The sequence below is a fragment of the Podarcis cretensis genome (genome assembly GCF_951804945.1).
Source record: "Podarcis cretensis genome assembly, chromosome: 5".
NCBI classification, from domain to species: domain Eukaryota; kingdom Metazoa; phylum Chordata; class Lepidosauria; order Squamata; family Lacertidae; genus Podarcis; species Podarcis cretensis.
In genome coordinates this window covers 38515840-38528983 of record NC_137174.1, presented here as the reverse complement: position 1 = coordinate 38528983, position 13144 = coordinate 38515840, and the positions used below count along the sequence as shown (strand labels likewise).

The 13144-nt window shown below is 43.4% G+C and overlaps 1 protein-coding gene across 8 annotated transcripts in view; it reads right to left on the bottom strand.

Moving 5' to 3' along the window:
* The window catches only part of CPEB3 (cytoplasmic polyadenylation element binding protein 3), a 79496-nt gene that overhangs the window by 17963 nt on the left and 48389 nt on the right, over positions 1–13144 (bottom strand). For all 8 annotated transcript variants that reach the window (XM_079978615.1, XM_079978616.1, XM_079978611.1 and 5 more), the window contains 2 exons: positions 7304–7471; positions 7109–7198 (listed from right to left, as the gene is read on the bottom strand). In XM_079978615.1, coding sequence (XP_079834741.1) covers positions 7109–7198; positions 7304–7471 — 258 coding nt within the window. The remainder of the gene's footprint in view (positions 1–7108; positions 7199–7303; positions 7472–13144) is intronic.

Genomic DNA, 13144 nt, shown 5'->3' with positions numbered 1-13144 from the left:
AAATGCTACTTCAGTTTCTCATAGAAGCAAAATCATGGATAGAACTAACACCCACATCACACGGTGCAGTGCCTCAGAATATGGGGAATGTAAAATGCTATGTGAAAGCCATTTTTTGAATGTCTCAGAGACCAGAAATAGCAATCTCTTGTTCAAATATAGGGACTCAGCTTTAATTCCGAGAAGTCAGCTGTGTGAAAACACTTATGTTCTTAGCACTCTAAGACTCTATTTATTAACATAGTATGAAGATGGTTGGCCTTTGCAATTACAGCTTTTTGATTTAATATTTAATCCACAGCATTACTGTTTAATAAGCAGCACACTTAGCTTAGGATACAAACCATAAGAATACTTAAATGGTTTGTGGTGATTGTTTAAATAACAGTAATTACATATACATTTGAGTGATGACTTTAAGGTATCATTTCCTAGTACCATAATTGGCTCAGGAGTAAAACATCTCAGAGTAACAGTGCTCAACAACAAGTTAGAGGTCTTTTGGTTAAATTAGTAGAATAGGAAGATATAGCATCTATGCAACTGCTTCCTAAGCATTGGATAGAGTAAAAAAGAAGGGAATCTGTAGGTAGTAGTGCCTGATGATTTTTCTGAGTGTTTGTGTAGAATAATAATAATGTACCTGAAAGATCACAAAGAAGAACGGGGTTGTGAGAAGTATCAATAAACTTTGTATTTCGGCAACATGCGACTTGACTGGTAAGTAAGGCTTAATTTGAATGACAGGAGAGCATTGGGGGATGATCTGGGGGTTTTGATTGTCTAGCTGTGTCAGATGTTATGTGGAAAAGAAAAGCAGAACTCATACGAGACACAAAACTCTGGTAAAATAAATTCAACTTGGAAGCAGGGTGGATCATCATCAAGCTACTTCAGTGAGAGGAAGGCAAGGTATTCAAAACAAAGAAAGTGAAGTGGGATTCTTGACTAACACTGTCGCAGGGAGAGTTGGCCAGTATTTATTCAGGAATGCGACTTAAATTAACTTAGTCAAAAAGTAGGGTGGAGAAAAGACAAAGAATGGGGGAAGGGGCTCCTTAGTAATAATAATAATAATAATTTATTATTTGTACCCCTCCCATCTGGCTGGGTTTCCCCAGCCACTGGGTGGCTTCCAAAAAAGATGAAAAATACACTAAAATGTCACATATTAAAAACTTCCCTGAACAGGGCTGCCTTCAGATGTCTTCTGAATGTCAGGTAGTTGTTTATCGCTTTGACATCTGATGGGAGGGCGTTCACAGGGCGGGCGGCACTACCGAGAAGGCCCTCTGCCTGGTTCCCTGTAACTTGGCCTCTCGCAGTGAGGGAACCGCCAGAAGGCCCTCGGAGCCGGACCTCAGTGTCCGGACAGAACGATGGGGGAGGAGACGCTCCTTCAGATATACTGGACCGAGGCCGTTTAGGGCTTTAAAGGTCAGCACCAACACTGAATTGTGCTCGGAAACGTACTGGGAGCCAATGTAAGTCTTTCAAGACCGGTGTTATATGGTCTCGGCAGCCGCTCCCAGTCACCAGTCTAGCTGCCGCATTCTGGATTAGTTGTAGTTTCCGGGTCACCTTCAAAGGTAGCCCCACGTAGAGCGCATTGCAGTAGTCCAAGCGGGAGATAACCAGAGCATGCACCACTCTGGCGAGACAGTCTGCAGGCAGATAGGGTCTCAGCCTACGTACCAGATGGAGCTGGTAAACAGCTGCCCTGGATACAGATTTGACCTGTGCCTCCATGGACAGCTGTGAGTCCAAAATGACTCCCAGGCTGCGCACCTGGTCCTTCAGGGGCACAGTTACCCCATTCAGGACCAGGGAATCCTCCACACCTGCCCGCCTCCTGTCCCCCAAAAACAGTACTTCTGTCTTGTCAGGATTCAACCTCAATCTGTTAGCCACCATCCATCCTCCAACCGCTTCCAGACACTCACACAGGACCTTCACCGCCTTCACTGGTTCAGATTTGAAAGAGAGGTAGAGCTGGGTATCATCCGCATACTGATGAACACCCAGCCGAAACCTCCTGATGATCTCTCCCAGTGTTGAAAAGCATGGGGGAGAGGACAGAACCCTGAGGCACCCCACAAGTAAGAGCCCAGGGGTCTGAACACTCATCCCCCACCACCACTTTCTGAACACGGCCCAGGAGGAAGGAGCAGAACCACTGTAGGACAGTGCCCCCAGCTCCCAGCCCCTCAAGACGGTCCAGAAGGATGTTATGGTCGATGGTATCAAACGCTGCTGAGAGATCCAGCAGAACTAGGAAACAGCTCTCACCTTTGTCCCTAGCCCGCCAGAGATCATCAACCAGTGCGACCAAGGCAGTTTCAGTCCCATGATGAGGCCTGAATCCCGACTGGAAGGGATCCAAATGGTCCGCTTCTTCCAGGCGTGCCTGGAGTTGTTCAGCAACCACTCGCTCAATCACCTTTCCCAAGAATGGAAGATTTGAGACTGGGCGATAATTGGCCATCATGGCCGCATCTAAAGATGGTTTTTTAAGAAGCGGTTTAATAACCGCCTCTTTCAGCGGGTCTGGGAAGGCTCCCTCACGAAGGGAAGCATTCACCACCCCACGAAGCCCATCACCCAGTCCTTCCCGGCTAGCTTTTATAAGCCAGGATGGGCAAGGATCCAGGAGACAGGTGGTTGGCTTCACTCGTCCAAGCAGCCTGTCCACATCCTCGGAGATAACAGATTGGAATTGATCCCACACAACTTGACTAGACAGGACTCTAGCACTCTCCTGCCCTGGCCCTGCTCCCACGGTGGAGTCTACTTCTTCCCAAATCTGAGCAATTTTATCTGCAAAAAACTTTGCGAAATCATTGCAGGAGATCATGTGGCCCATACTGGGCCCCGATGTCGCAGGTGGTTCCGCTAAATTGTGAACCACCTGAAAAAGTCTCCTGCTGCTGTTTTCTGCAGATGCAATAGAGGCGGTGAAGAAAGTCTTCTTCGCTGTTGCTATCGCCACTTGGTATGCTCGACGTTGAGCTCTAACCTGTGTCCGGTCAGATTCGGAATGAGTTATCCGCACCGGCGCTCTAGCCGTCTCAACGATTGTTCATTGCCCTCAGATCCGTGGAAAACCACGGGGCTGCCCGGGCTCCATGCAATCGGAGAGGGCGCTTCGGAGCCAAACAGTCAATAGCCCTGGTTAACTCCACATTCCAGCGGGCCACCAGGGAATCGGCTGAAAGGCCATCAACATGGGATAAAGCATCCCCTACCACTCTCTGGAAACCATTTGGATCCATTAAGTGGTGGGGGCGGACCATCCGAATCGGTCCCACCTCCCTGCAGAGGGGATGGGTCGCAGAGAAGTCCAGTTGCACCAGGAAGTGATCTGACCATGGCACTTCTTTCGTTTCGCTTTTACTTAGTGTCAGATCACCAACATCCATAGAGGTAAACACCAGGTCCAAGGCATGTCCGCGGCTATGGGTTGGGCCAGACTTATTCAGGGACAGCCCCATGGAGGCCATGCTTTCCACGAAGTCCCGAGCAGCCCCTTGTAAGGTCGTGTTGGCATGGATGTTAAAATCCCCTAGGACAACCAAGCTAGGTGTCTCCAGGAGAACATCCGCCACAACCTGAAGCAGCTCAGGCAGGGAATCCTTGGTGCCGCGGGAGGTCGGTACACCAAAAGGAATCCTGTACTGCCCCTATTGCCCAACTTCCAGAACATGCAATTTGGCACCTTTCAATCCCTGTGCCTCTTTAACACTAGCCAAGATGAGATTTCTTTTAGTGAAATCTTTGAGCTGTTTGTAGCTGTTGAATGCCTTGTTGGCAGTTTTTAATAAACTTGGTAGTAGAGAAAGCAGCTGATTCAAAATGCATTACCTAAATCTGAAGACACCAAAGGAGTAGAGTTGTGCTTTTCAGTACAGGACCACTAACCCAAGGGAAAAGTTGTCAAATCTTTTGTATAGATTCTCTCTCCTTTACCTGACATCTCATGCAAAGCTTCAACAACCTTGGATGTGAATTCCTATAATAATAATAATTTAATAATAATTTATTATTTATACCCCGCCCATCTGGCTGGGTACTTAGAACCAAGAGGAGTGGCGATTCTGCTGATGTACACAGCAGACTTCCTGGCTAAGTTGATCACATGTCTGCTGTTGAAATGTTGCTGTCCTGGGAGCAACAAACATCCTCTTCCCAGTGCAGCTCAGGTATTCCTTGCCACTACGTCAACTATTCCATTCTGACTTGCCCCAGTGGAGGGCTTCTGTCAACAACTACCTTGGAACAATCATTACCAAGAAGTGATGGAGGAGTTTCCCAACAATTACAGGGACATAATTGACTGAAGGGGGGACGCAGGTGGCGCTGTGGGTTGAAGCCTCAGCGCCTAGGACTTGCCGATCGAAAGGTCGGCGGTTCGAATCCCTGCGGCGGGGTGCGCTCCCGCTGCTCGGTCCCAGCGCCTGCCAACCTAGCAGTTCGAAAGCACCTCCGGGTGCAAGTAGATAAATAGGGACCGCTTACCAGCGGGAAGGTAAACGGCGTTTCCGTGTGCGGCTCTGGCTCTGGCTCTGGCCAGAGCAGCGATGTCACGCTGGCCACGTGACCCGGAAGTGTCTCCGGACAGCGCTGGCCCCTGGCCTCTTAAGTGAGATGGGCGCACAACCCCAGAGTCTATCAAGACTGGCCCGTATGGGCAGGGGTACCTTTACCTTTAATTGACTGAAGATGTACATACTCATCACATAAAGTGTGGGGCTGACAAAGCAATGGGAATAATAGGTTTTGTGGGTGGAAATTCCAGAAATACAACCAAAGACTTCCCTAATGTTGACCACTGCAAAACTAAGACAGAAATGGGAACATACAACTTTAGATGGCAAGCAGACCTTCAGTAGGATTCCAAGTCTTTAACCCAAAAAGCTGCTGGGTGACATGAAGAAGCTTTCCACACTATGGCACTACAGCCAATAAAAGGAGCAGTACTTGCCAAGTGTCTCTGTGCCATCAAAACACAAAAGCTCCCCTTCACTTAAGGGAGTTGGAATGTGACAATTCTGGTTGGATGGTCAAAGATTTGGTGGGTTACCTAGAAGATTCAAAACACACTTATAGAAAAGGGGTGTGACACCCATGGTGTTGCACAACTACAGTTATAAGCCTGAGATAAACTTTTAAAATATTTACAAGTCACAAGAAAACAAAATGCTGTAAAGGATACAGTAAAAAGTACTCTTAGCTAGCTGGCATAGATTTTTATCTCAGTAAACAATGGCAAGGTTATTTTTTAAGCATCCTGACAACCAGTGACGGGTGAGAAGAGTGCTCAGGAGGAGCTAGAAACATGATAACAAAGACTGTTGACATAAGAATGTGAACATACCTGCAAAGGCACCAGCCTTTTAAACACAGAAGGAATGGTACTGCAGTTGTCAATTAAGTACCTGTTCCCAAGTTTACCTGACCAACAGAGTTTAATATATTCGTGCTACAGGGTTTGTGCTGAAAGCTTTGACAGCTCAGAAGTCAGTTATAAATAATCTGGAACAGTTGTGACCGAGTGTTCTTTAGCACTTTCAGACAGACATTCAGGGCAACTGGCAAGGGCTTTGAAAGCTGTTTCCCACATTAGAACCATGATAAAAATAGGAAAAGACTGTTTCCTTGTCTTCTGCTAAAATAGATCTTACTCAACAAGATTTTTACAAGCATGACAGAGCACTGATTTAGCTTCCTCAAAGGTAGTTTAAACTGCTTCCAACAGTAACAATTAAGGCCTTTTGCAGTTCAGCAATAGGTATTTTTTAAAACCAAAGCAGGGGAAACATGCTGGCTTGGCTCCATAGTTCCCATGTACTCATGGGATGCTTCTGCTGGAGGAAGAAGGGAAGTGATTTTTGCCAATTCCTTCTCCCCCTGCTCCTTCAGACCCCCGTCTCTTCTGAAAATCTTCCCTATAGGGATGCAGAAATCTGTGGAATAGTGAAAGAGATGCCACAGAGGGAAGGAAACAGGCAATAATAAACCCCATCGTTCCCCCAGGGAGGAGTTTCTCCTGGACTGCAATTCTTTATGTGAGCTCAAAGGCAACTCTGAAACCCACACACTATTAGGAATCACCTGGTCAAGCAGAAACTGGTTTTACCCTAGGCATGTATGATAAAATAAAAATAAAATCATTTCCTTCTACAAATGCTCTTTGGGGAAAAGGCATCTTTAAACTTTGCAATCAAACTGGCAGGTTAACTGATTCATTTTGGTTTTCTCATCAACATGTTTATATTGTATATTCACTGCGTCATTTTTTGCTATAGTTAAAAATCATTTTGGAAAAATACAGTTGTTTTTAACATAAACAATTATCAAGTGGATGATCCTCCAGTGATCTGCCCAATAGTTTGAATAGGAATCATGAATCTTATTAGTCAGCATGCTCTCAAAAATATTACTGCTAGAGATGCTTCACTTACTATTAATCAACTCAGCTCAACCCAGCTAGAGAAGAGGAAATGTACGTTCACAGCCCAAAATACGGCCTATTGAAGTGGCATACATTTTTCTAGGCTAATCATCAGGGGTGATGGAAAATGTAGTCCAGCAACATCTGGAAGGCACCACACTGGCTACTCCTGTCCTATACAGTATGCCTGTGACTATGAAGTATTGTATGGACTAGCTTTGCAACAACTTTAAGCTCTTCTAAACAATCCAGATGCTGGACACTCATGCAAATGGTTATGAATTTATGTCCTAAAATACTAGCAAACACAATGATATTGCATCTAGCATATTGTTAGAATGACCCTGTGTACATGCTCAAGAGAGAGATTAAAGAACTTTGAAAAGCCAAAAGGAAAAGCCAAGAACCACATATGTCTTTAGAGAAAGAGAAGAAAGAAACTATTCACATACAAAGCCTCATGTGCTGAGATTCTAAATTCATTTCTAAAAATATACTGTTAAAAGGACATCCTTTTTGTGTTTATTCCATATTCTACCATCAGAAGCAGCTTAATTTAAAAATACTTCAAGCACTTAAAAACGTATATTTAAAAATAACATTCACACACAGAAGGAACATTTACATGCACCAGAAGGCTTATATTAACCCGATTACCTTTAGGTGGAAAATATGACTTGCTTTCAGCTTTATGAGGCCAGTCTACTACAAGAGGTCCAAACCTACGAAAGCTGGCAGTGATTTCATCTATATTAAAAAAAAAGTTGTAAAGACATTTAGAAAGGGAACTTCAAGGGAAATGACAATAATTCCCTTCCTCTCCCCACACTGAACATTACTATTTCATAGTACCTTCATCAATGTCAGGAGGCAGACCTCCAACAAACACCTTCCTAGAATAACGTTCCACTCTTTCACCATTCTGACAGCGGGTTGGAGAGCTAAGACCTGATGATAAAGACTGGTCACCATGACTGTCATCTAAGAAGCCATCTTCGAAAGGAAAGAGTGAAGAACGACCTGCAAAAAATGTTGTAGTGTATTAGAAGTCAGAACATTACACTTTTCTGGAAAGACATATTCAATGAACAAACTAAGAGTGTTTTAAAATGTTGCAGTTCATGCTTCCCCCCAATGGGTTTTTAAATCCCTTCTATCATGCTATGCTATCATTGTTGTAGCCAGAGGTAAGTGAATTCTATATTGCAGATGAGTACAAATATTTTCTCTTGCCTACCTCTACCACATATTACAGCATGACTTGAACAGTGGTACTCAGATCACTAACCAATAATACACTGTTACTCTAGATGAGCATCTGCAAGTGTCAAATTGATGGTGAAAGACACCTGTGTCAAATATAGGTGGGTTCAGATGCTGTGAATAATAATTATATGATCACCGTGCATCATGAGGGACGAGTTGAGGTTTGCTTTCAGCACTTCTGTTGGGATTCTCTCCTTTCCTGGGGCTTTACCACATGCCTTGGAGTTGATGGCATAGACAAATGCCAACCAACCAACCACCACACAATTTTTTAAATATGTACTTGATCCTCCAACCATACATGTGAATAAGTGTCATTTCTGATATCAATACATGTCAAGCATGTTACCAGCAATGACCGGTTTGAACATGTGCAGATGACGAGGGTAATGTTGGGACCCCCTTACTCATTCATCCAGATGCACACAATACACACAGTGGTCAAGTGAGTTCAGAAATTAATTTTGGCTACCTTGGAAAGAGGAGATAAAAGATGATAAAGTAGCCCATTCTGTTTGTAGATCACAAAATTTATCTGTAGTCATTTTCATGTTTTATAGCACTGATTAGAATGTAGGTCTGCAGGTAGGATTTTGTAAATGTTAATGTATTTTGTCCAGCATCTATGTTTTAGTTGCCTAGGAAATTATTTTTATTATTGTAATAAAAATCAAACACAAAAGATTAATCTCTTATTCTGTCACCTGGAATGTTCATAATAATTATAATGGGCAATATATTATAAATTTAGGAAACTAAAAAGTTTTGAAAGGGCCAGTTGTATTAAACACCTGAACAATTTTAAAAACATGGGAAAAACTCCGTGCTAAGGTGCTTGCTTTGAAGAAATTGCTGGATGCATAAGAAAATTTCATCTTAAAATGTAAAGACTAAAGTGGAAGCACAAGCAAGTCCTAATTAATGTAAGTAGCCAATATAGTACGATCGCATCTTACGCACAATTAACTTGCATGATTTTTAGTTTGCACAGTTGAAAGCCGTCTGTTTGAAAGCCCACAAATTAATTGCATGCAAGGTGGAGAGCTTAAAAGTTCATTTTGTAACTTGGTTTTCAGACTTGCTTATTGGGCTCTGGGATGCGCTCTGCCTTGCTTGGAAGGTAAGGATGGTCATGTGGGAGCAGTTCAGGTATACATGTTTGTGTGTATACACACCACTGCAGAACATAACACCCTTGCAAGATCCAATCATACTGTAATTCCTATTTTGGATACACTCAAAAACTATGGGTTGGATCGCAAGATAAAAACAAGTGCGTGGAAGGAAAGTTTTGCATGCCCGCACTCCTCTCCTCAAATACCCACCTGTGCCCCACTCCAGAGGATCAGAGGGCCTTCCTAAACAATGTAGGAAGGGGTGTGGATGGGGTGTGCTAAGGGAGTAGAGGACTGCCCCAGATCAGGCAGAGGTCTACTCAATTCCTCACCTCCTGCAGTGCCCCCAATGCCATATGCCAAAACCTCTGAAAAAGATTTTTGGGAGGTTCAGGTGGCTGTAAGGAACATAAAATTTTCCTTCTGGAAACTTCCTTAGGTTAAATTAACTTATCTTTGGATCCAAGTCCATGTTGGAAAACATTTTCATCAATAATTAGTTTCTTCAGTCTATCCCTGTTCATGTGTCAGTGCTGCTCGGTGAAATTTTATCTTGACAAGGAAGCTTGTTAGAAAGAATGCTGGTCATCTCAGCTTTCACTTTAAAATGTTACGCTAGTTCAGAATTGTAGAGATAGTCTTAACCCTGTGGGTCTTTCTAGATTTTTGTTTATTTAAGGTATTTGTATCCATTTCTAACAAAAATTAATCAAGACAGTTAAAATAATGAATACCAGCTAAACAATTTTATAAGCAACAAAAATCATTTAAGTTGCTTTAAAATCCAGTAGGCCAAAAGTTGTAAATGTTTCTAGCACAATACTAAGCAGCGGCACCCAAAAACACTCTAAATACATTTTGCTATTCCACAGACTTGGTGCCAAAATAGAAAGCATCTTCCTTCATGCGTGTCCATTGTTATCCAATAAGCATCCATGGCACTGATGCATCAGCAGTCCCCAAAGCAAGGCAACTGCAACATCTATTCCATGAAAATGTCAACCTACAATCTTTTTTCATTCTTAATAAGCCTGTTTTATTATCATTTTAAATATAATTTTCCAAAGTTTCATTATCTGGAAACAGTTTTTCAAAATGGAATTTTAAATGTGAGTAAAACAACAGAAGTTTGACGTGCAAGGTGACTCAAAATTTCTCTATTATTTTCTCTAAAATTCAGTAAAAGAAAATAGAGAATAGGATAATGACTCTATAATGCGTTGATTGTTTTGCTTTCTCATTTGGTGAACTGAAATGTGTGTGTTCTTGCATTCCCTCTTAATTAGTTAATGGTGTTGGGAACAGTTATCCTGCATTCAGAACTCTAATTTTAAAAGTGAAACAATTCAATATTTAGTTAAGGACAGAAATGAAAAGGACAGAAAAGTGTAACATGCATGCAGAACAATAGCAACGAAATGTAAGTAGAAAAGGGGAGGTCTCTCAGATCTAATATTCCCCTCTAGCCTCAAGCACCATCATGTAACCCTGCCTAGAAATGATGGGAAAAGCCAGGTATCCACTGCCGTAAGAGTCAAAAAAAGGAGGCAGATAGAAAAATAAGAAAACTTCTCTATTCAAGTTAGAATATGAACTATGAGAATATTCCTTCTAGTAGTTTAGATTAACTAACAAACTCTGCTTAGCTGGGGGTGGGGGCGGGGGCTCCAGTTGCTAATGTGTTCCCTGCTCCACATAGTTTTCTTCAGTGCTTATATTTCAAAGACAGATAGTATTTGTGCCTTTTAAAATAGGTTGCAAACAAGACTAAGATATTTTTACTCTAGCCCTTAGTATATTAACAGTGCATTGCTATACATGTCTACTAAGAAATATTTTAACGGGACTTACTTATGATTTTAATGGAACTTACCGTATTTTTCGCCCATAGGACGCACCTAGTGTTTTGGGGGGGAAATCAAGGGGGGGGAAAATTATTTTTCCCCCAGGTTTCCACAGCCATCCCCAAGCTAGAAGAGGGAGACGGAGCGCTCCGTCTCCCTCTTCTGCCTTCAGGGACAGCCTCCCTAGCCTCTGCGGGGCAGCACACTCCGCTGCCCTGCAGAGGCTTTGCGCAGCCATCCCCAAGCTAGAAGAGGAAGACGAAGCGCTCCGTCTCCCTCTTCTGCCTTCAGGGACAGCCTCTCTAGCCTCCGTGGGGCAGTGGCTTGCCCCGCTATCCCCCGAGCTTGTGGGGCTGGCGATGGGGCAAGCTTGCTTCTCCCCCCCCCCCCCGCCAGCCTCCAGATCAGGTCCGGGAATAGCGGGGTGGCAGCACTCCGCCTCCCCGCTATCCCCCGAGCTTGTGGGGCTGGCGATGGGGAGAAGCAAGCTTGCTTCTCCCCCCTGCCAGCCTCCAGACCAGGTCGGGGAATAGCGGGGTGGCAGCACTGCGCCTCCCCGCTGTCCCCCAAGCTTGTGGGCTGCAGGCTGCTGCCCGCAAGCCTTGCGAGCCCGCGGGACCTCCTGCCGGGCTTGCGGATAGCTTCCTGAAGCCTGCATTCACCCCATAGGATGCACACACATTTCCCCTTCATTTTTGGAAGGGGAAAAGTGTGTCCTATAGGGCGAAAAATACGGTAAATACGGTACTTACAACTAAGTGTTTAGGATTGCAGCCATGTCATGGCTGATATGGAAATTTGATAAGCATGAAATCCTGTAGGCCCTCACTGGTCAGCCAGCCAGTGGCACATCGTTGGAATGATTGGCAGATATAGTGTTTGGCCATATTATTCAAGTCTGGAAATGGTGACTGAGTAGACTGGTTAGAGACAGAGAGCATGGCAATATTTTGGGAAGGAGCGGGGAGGTTGATACCTGTAACATCATTTCTTGAAATGGTCATCTGTGCTGTCAAACAGGCCTATGCAAATCAACATTTGTGACTTTCTTTTCATTATGAAGTATCCAAGCACAAAAGTACAGCCTATGGTCCCCTTAAGCATGTATCCCAAGGACGGCCCTTGGCTCTAGAGCAGTTTTGGGGATCATTGGTCATGCTGGCTGGGGATGGTGGGAGTTGGACTCCAACAACATCTGGAGGGTCACAAAGTTTGTTATCTATGCTCTGGGTCATGGGTAGGCAAACTAAGGCCCGGGGGCCAGATCCGGCCCAATCACCTTCTAAATCCGGCCCGCGGATGGTCTGGGAATCAGAGTGTTTTTACACAAGTAGAATGTGTGCTTTTATTTAAAATGCATCTCTGGGTTATTTGTGGGGCATAGGAATTCATTCATTGCCCCCCCCCAAAAAAAATATAGTCCGGCCCCCCACAAGGTCTGAGGGACAGTGGACCGGCCCCCTGCTGAAAAAGTTTGCTGACCCCTGCTCTAGGTGCTGAAGTTTGCTGTATGCAAACACAAAAGCCGTATGTAGGATTGCACAGAAACCAGTAAGAATAAGATTTTCCTTTAAAGGGCCACAGTAGCCCGCCCTCCCCCCATCTCTCTCTCTCCTAGGAAACTTCAAGACTAACATGCTAATTTCAGCAGAAACCTTTCTCTCAATTTTAAAATGAGAAGCCTGGTCTTTAAAAGAAAAACTCAGCATAACTTAAACTGAAGCTGCTCCTTCAACAATGTAATAAAACATACAGCATCACTGAAAAACCATCAAGGCAGAATATGTGCATGTGTTAAATTACTCAAGTTCAGTTTCAAGTATTAAATAATAACTTTAAAAATTGGCAGCAAAACAATGATTTGTGATAAATTAACCACAAGCAATTAGAAATCTGTATTGAGTGATTGCAGAAACAGAATCTGATACAGGAAAACTGTACAGAGCATTACAGACTTGGGGGTGGCATGATAAAATAATAATTATCCACAGTATATACACATATTATTATGGTCTATCATAGTCTCTGATGAAAATTGAAATGGGTCATAGCTTTAAGAGCTGTGCCTGGGGAAAAGTAAAAACCTCCAGAAGTCCCCAAAGGCACAGAAACAGCGGTTCAATACATGTATACTCTGGTGTGCCTCTTCTAGGCAAATGTTTGATATTTTTTATCAGCATCTATAATCTTACATGCTTAAAAGCAACAATTTTTTTTTAAAAAAATAGAAAATTGAACACTTCAATTTTTCATTTTTTTGTTAAAGCATGTGAGATCATAGATGTTGATCCACACCTGTTCACATAGATCTTTGAAAATAGTTAAACTTTTTTTGCCATTAGTAATATATCAACATTTCATTTTACTTTGGACAGTTCGGCAGCTACTGTCTACCACTACAGCACTGTGTTTTTTAAGAGAAACAAACAAAATCTCTCTCCTTTCAAAAACACTTCTCCACTATGTTC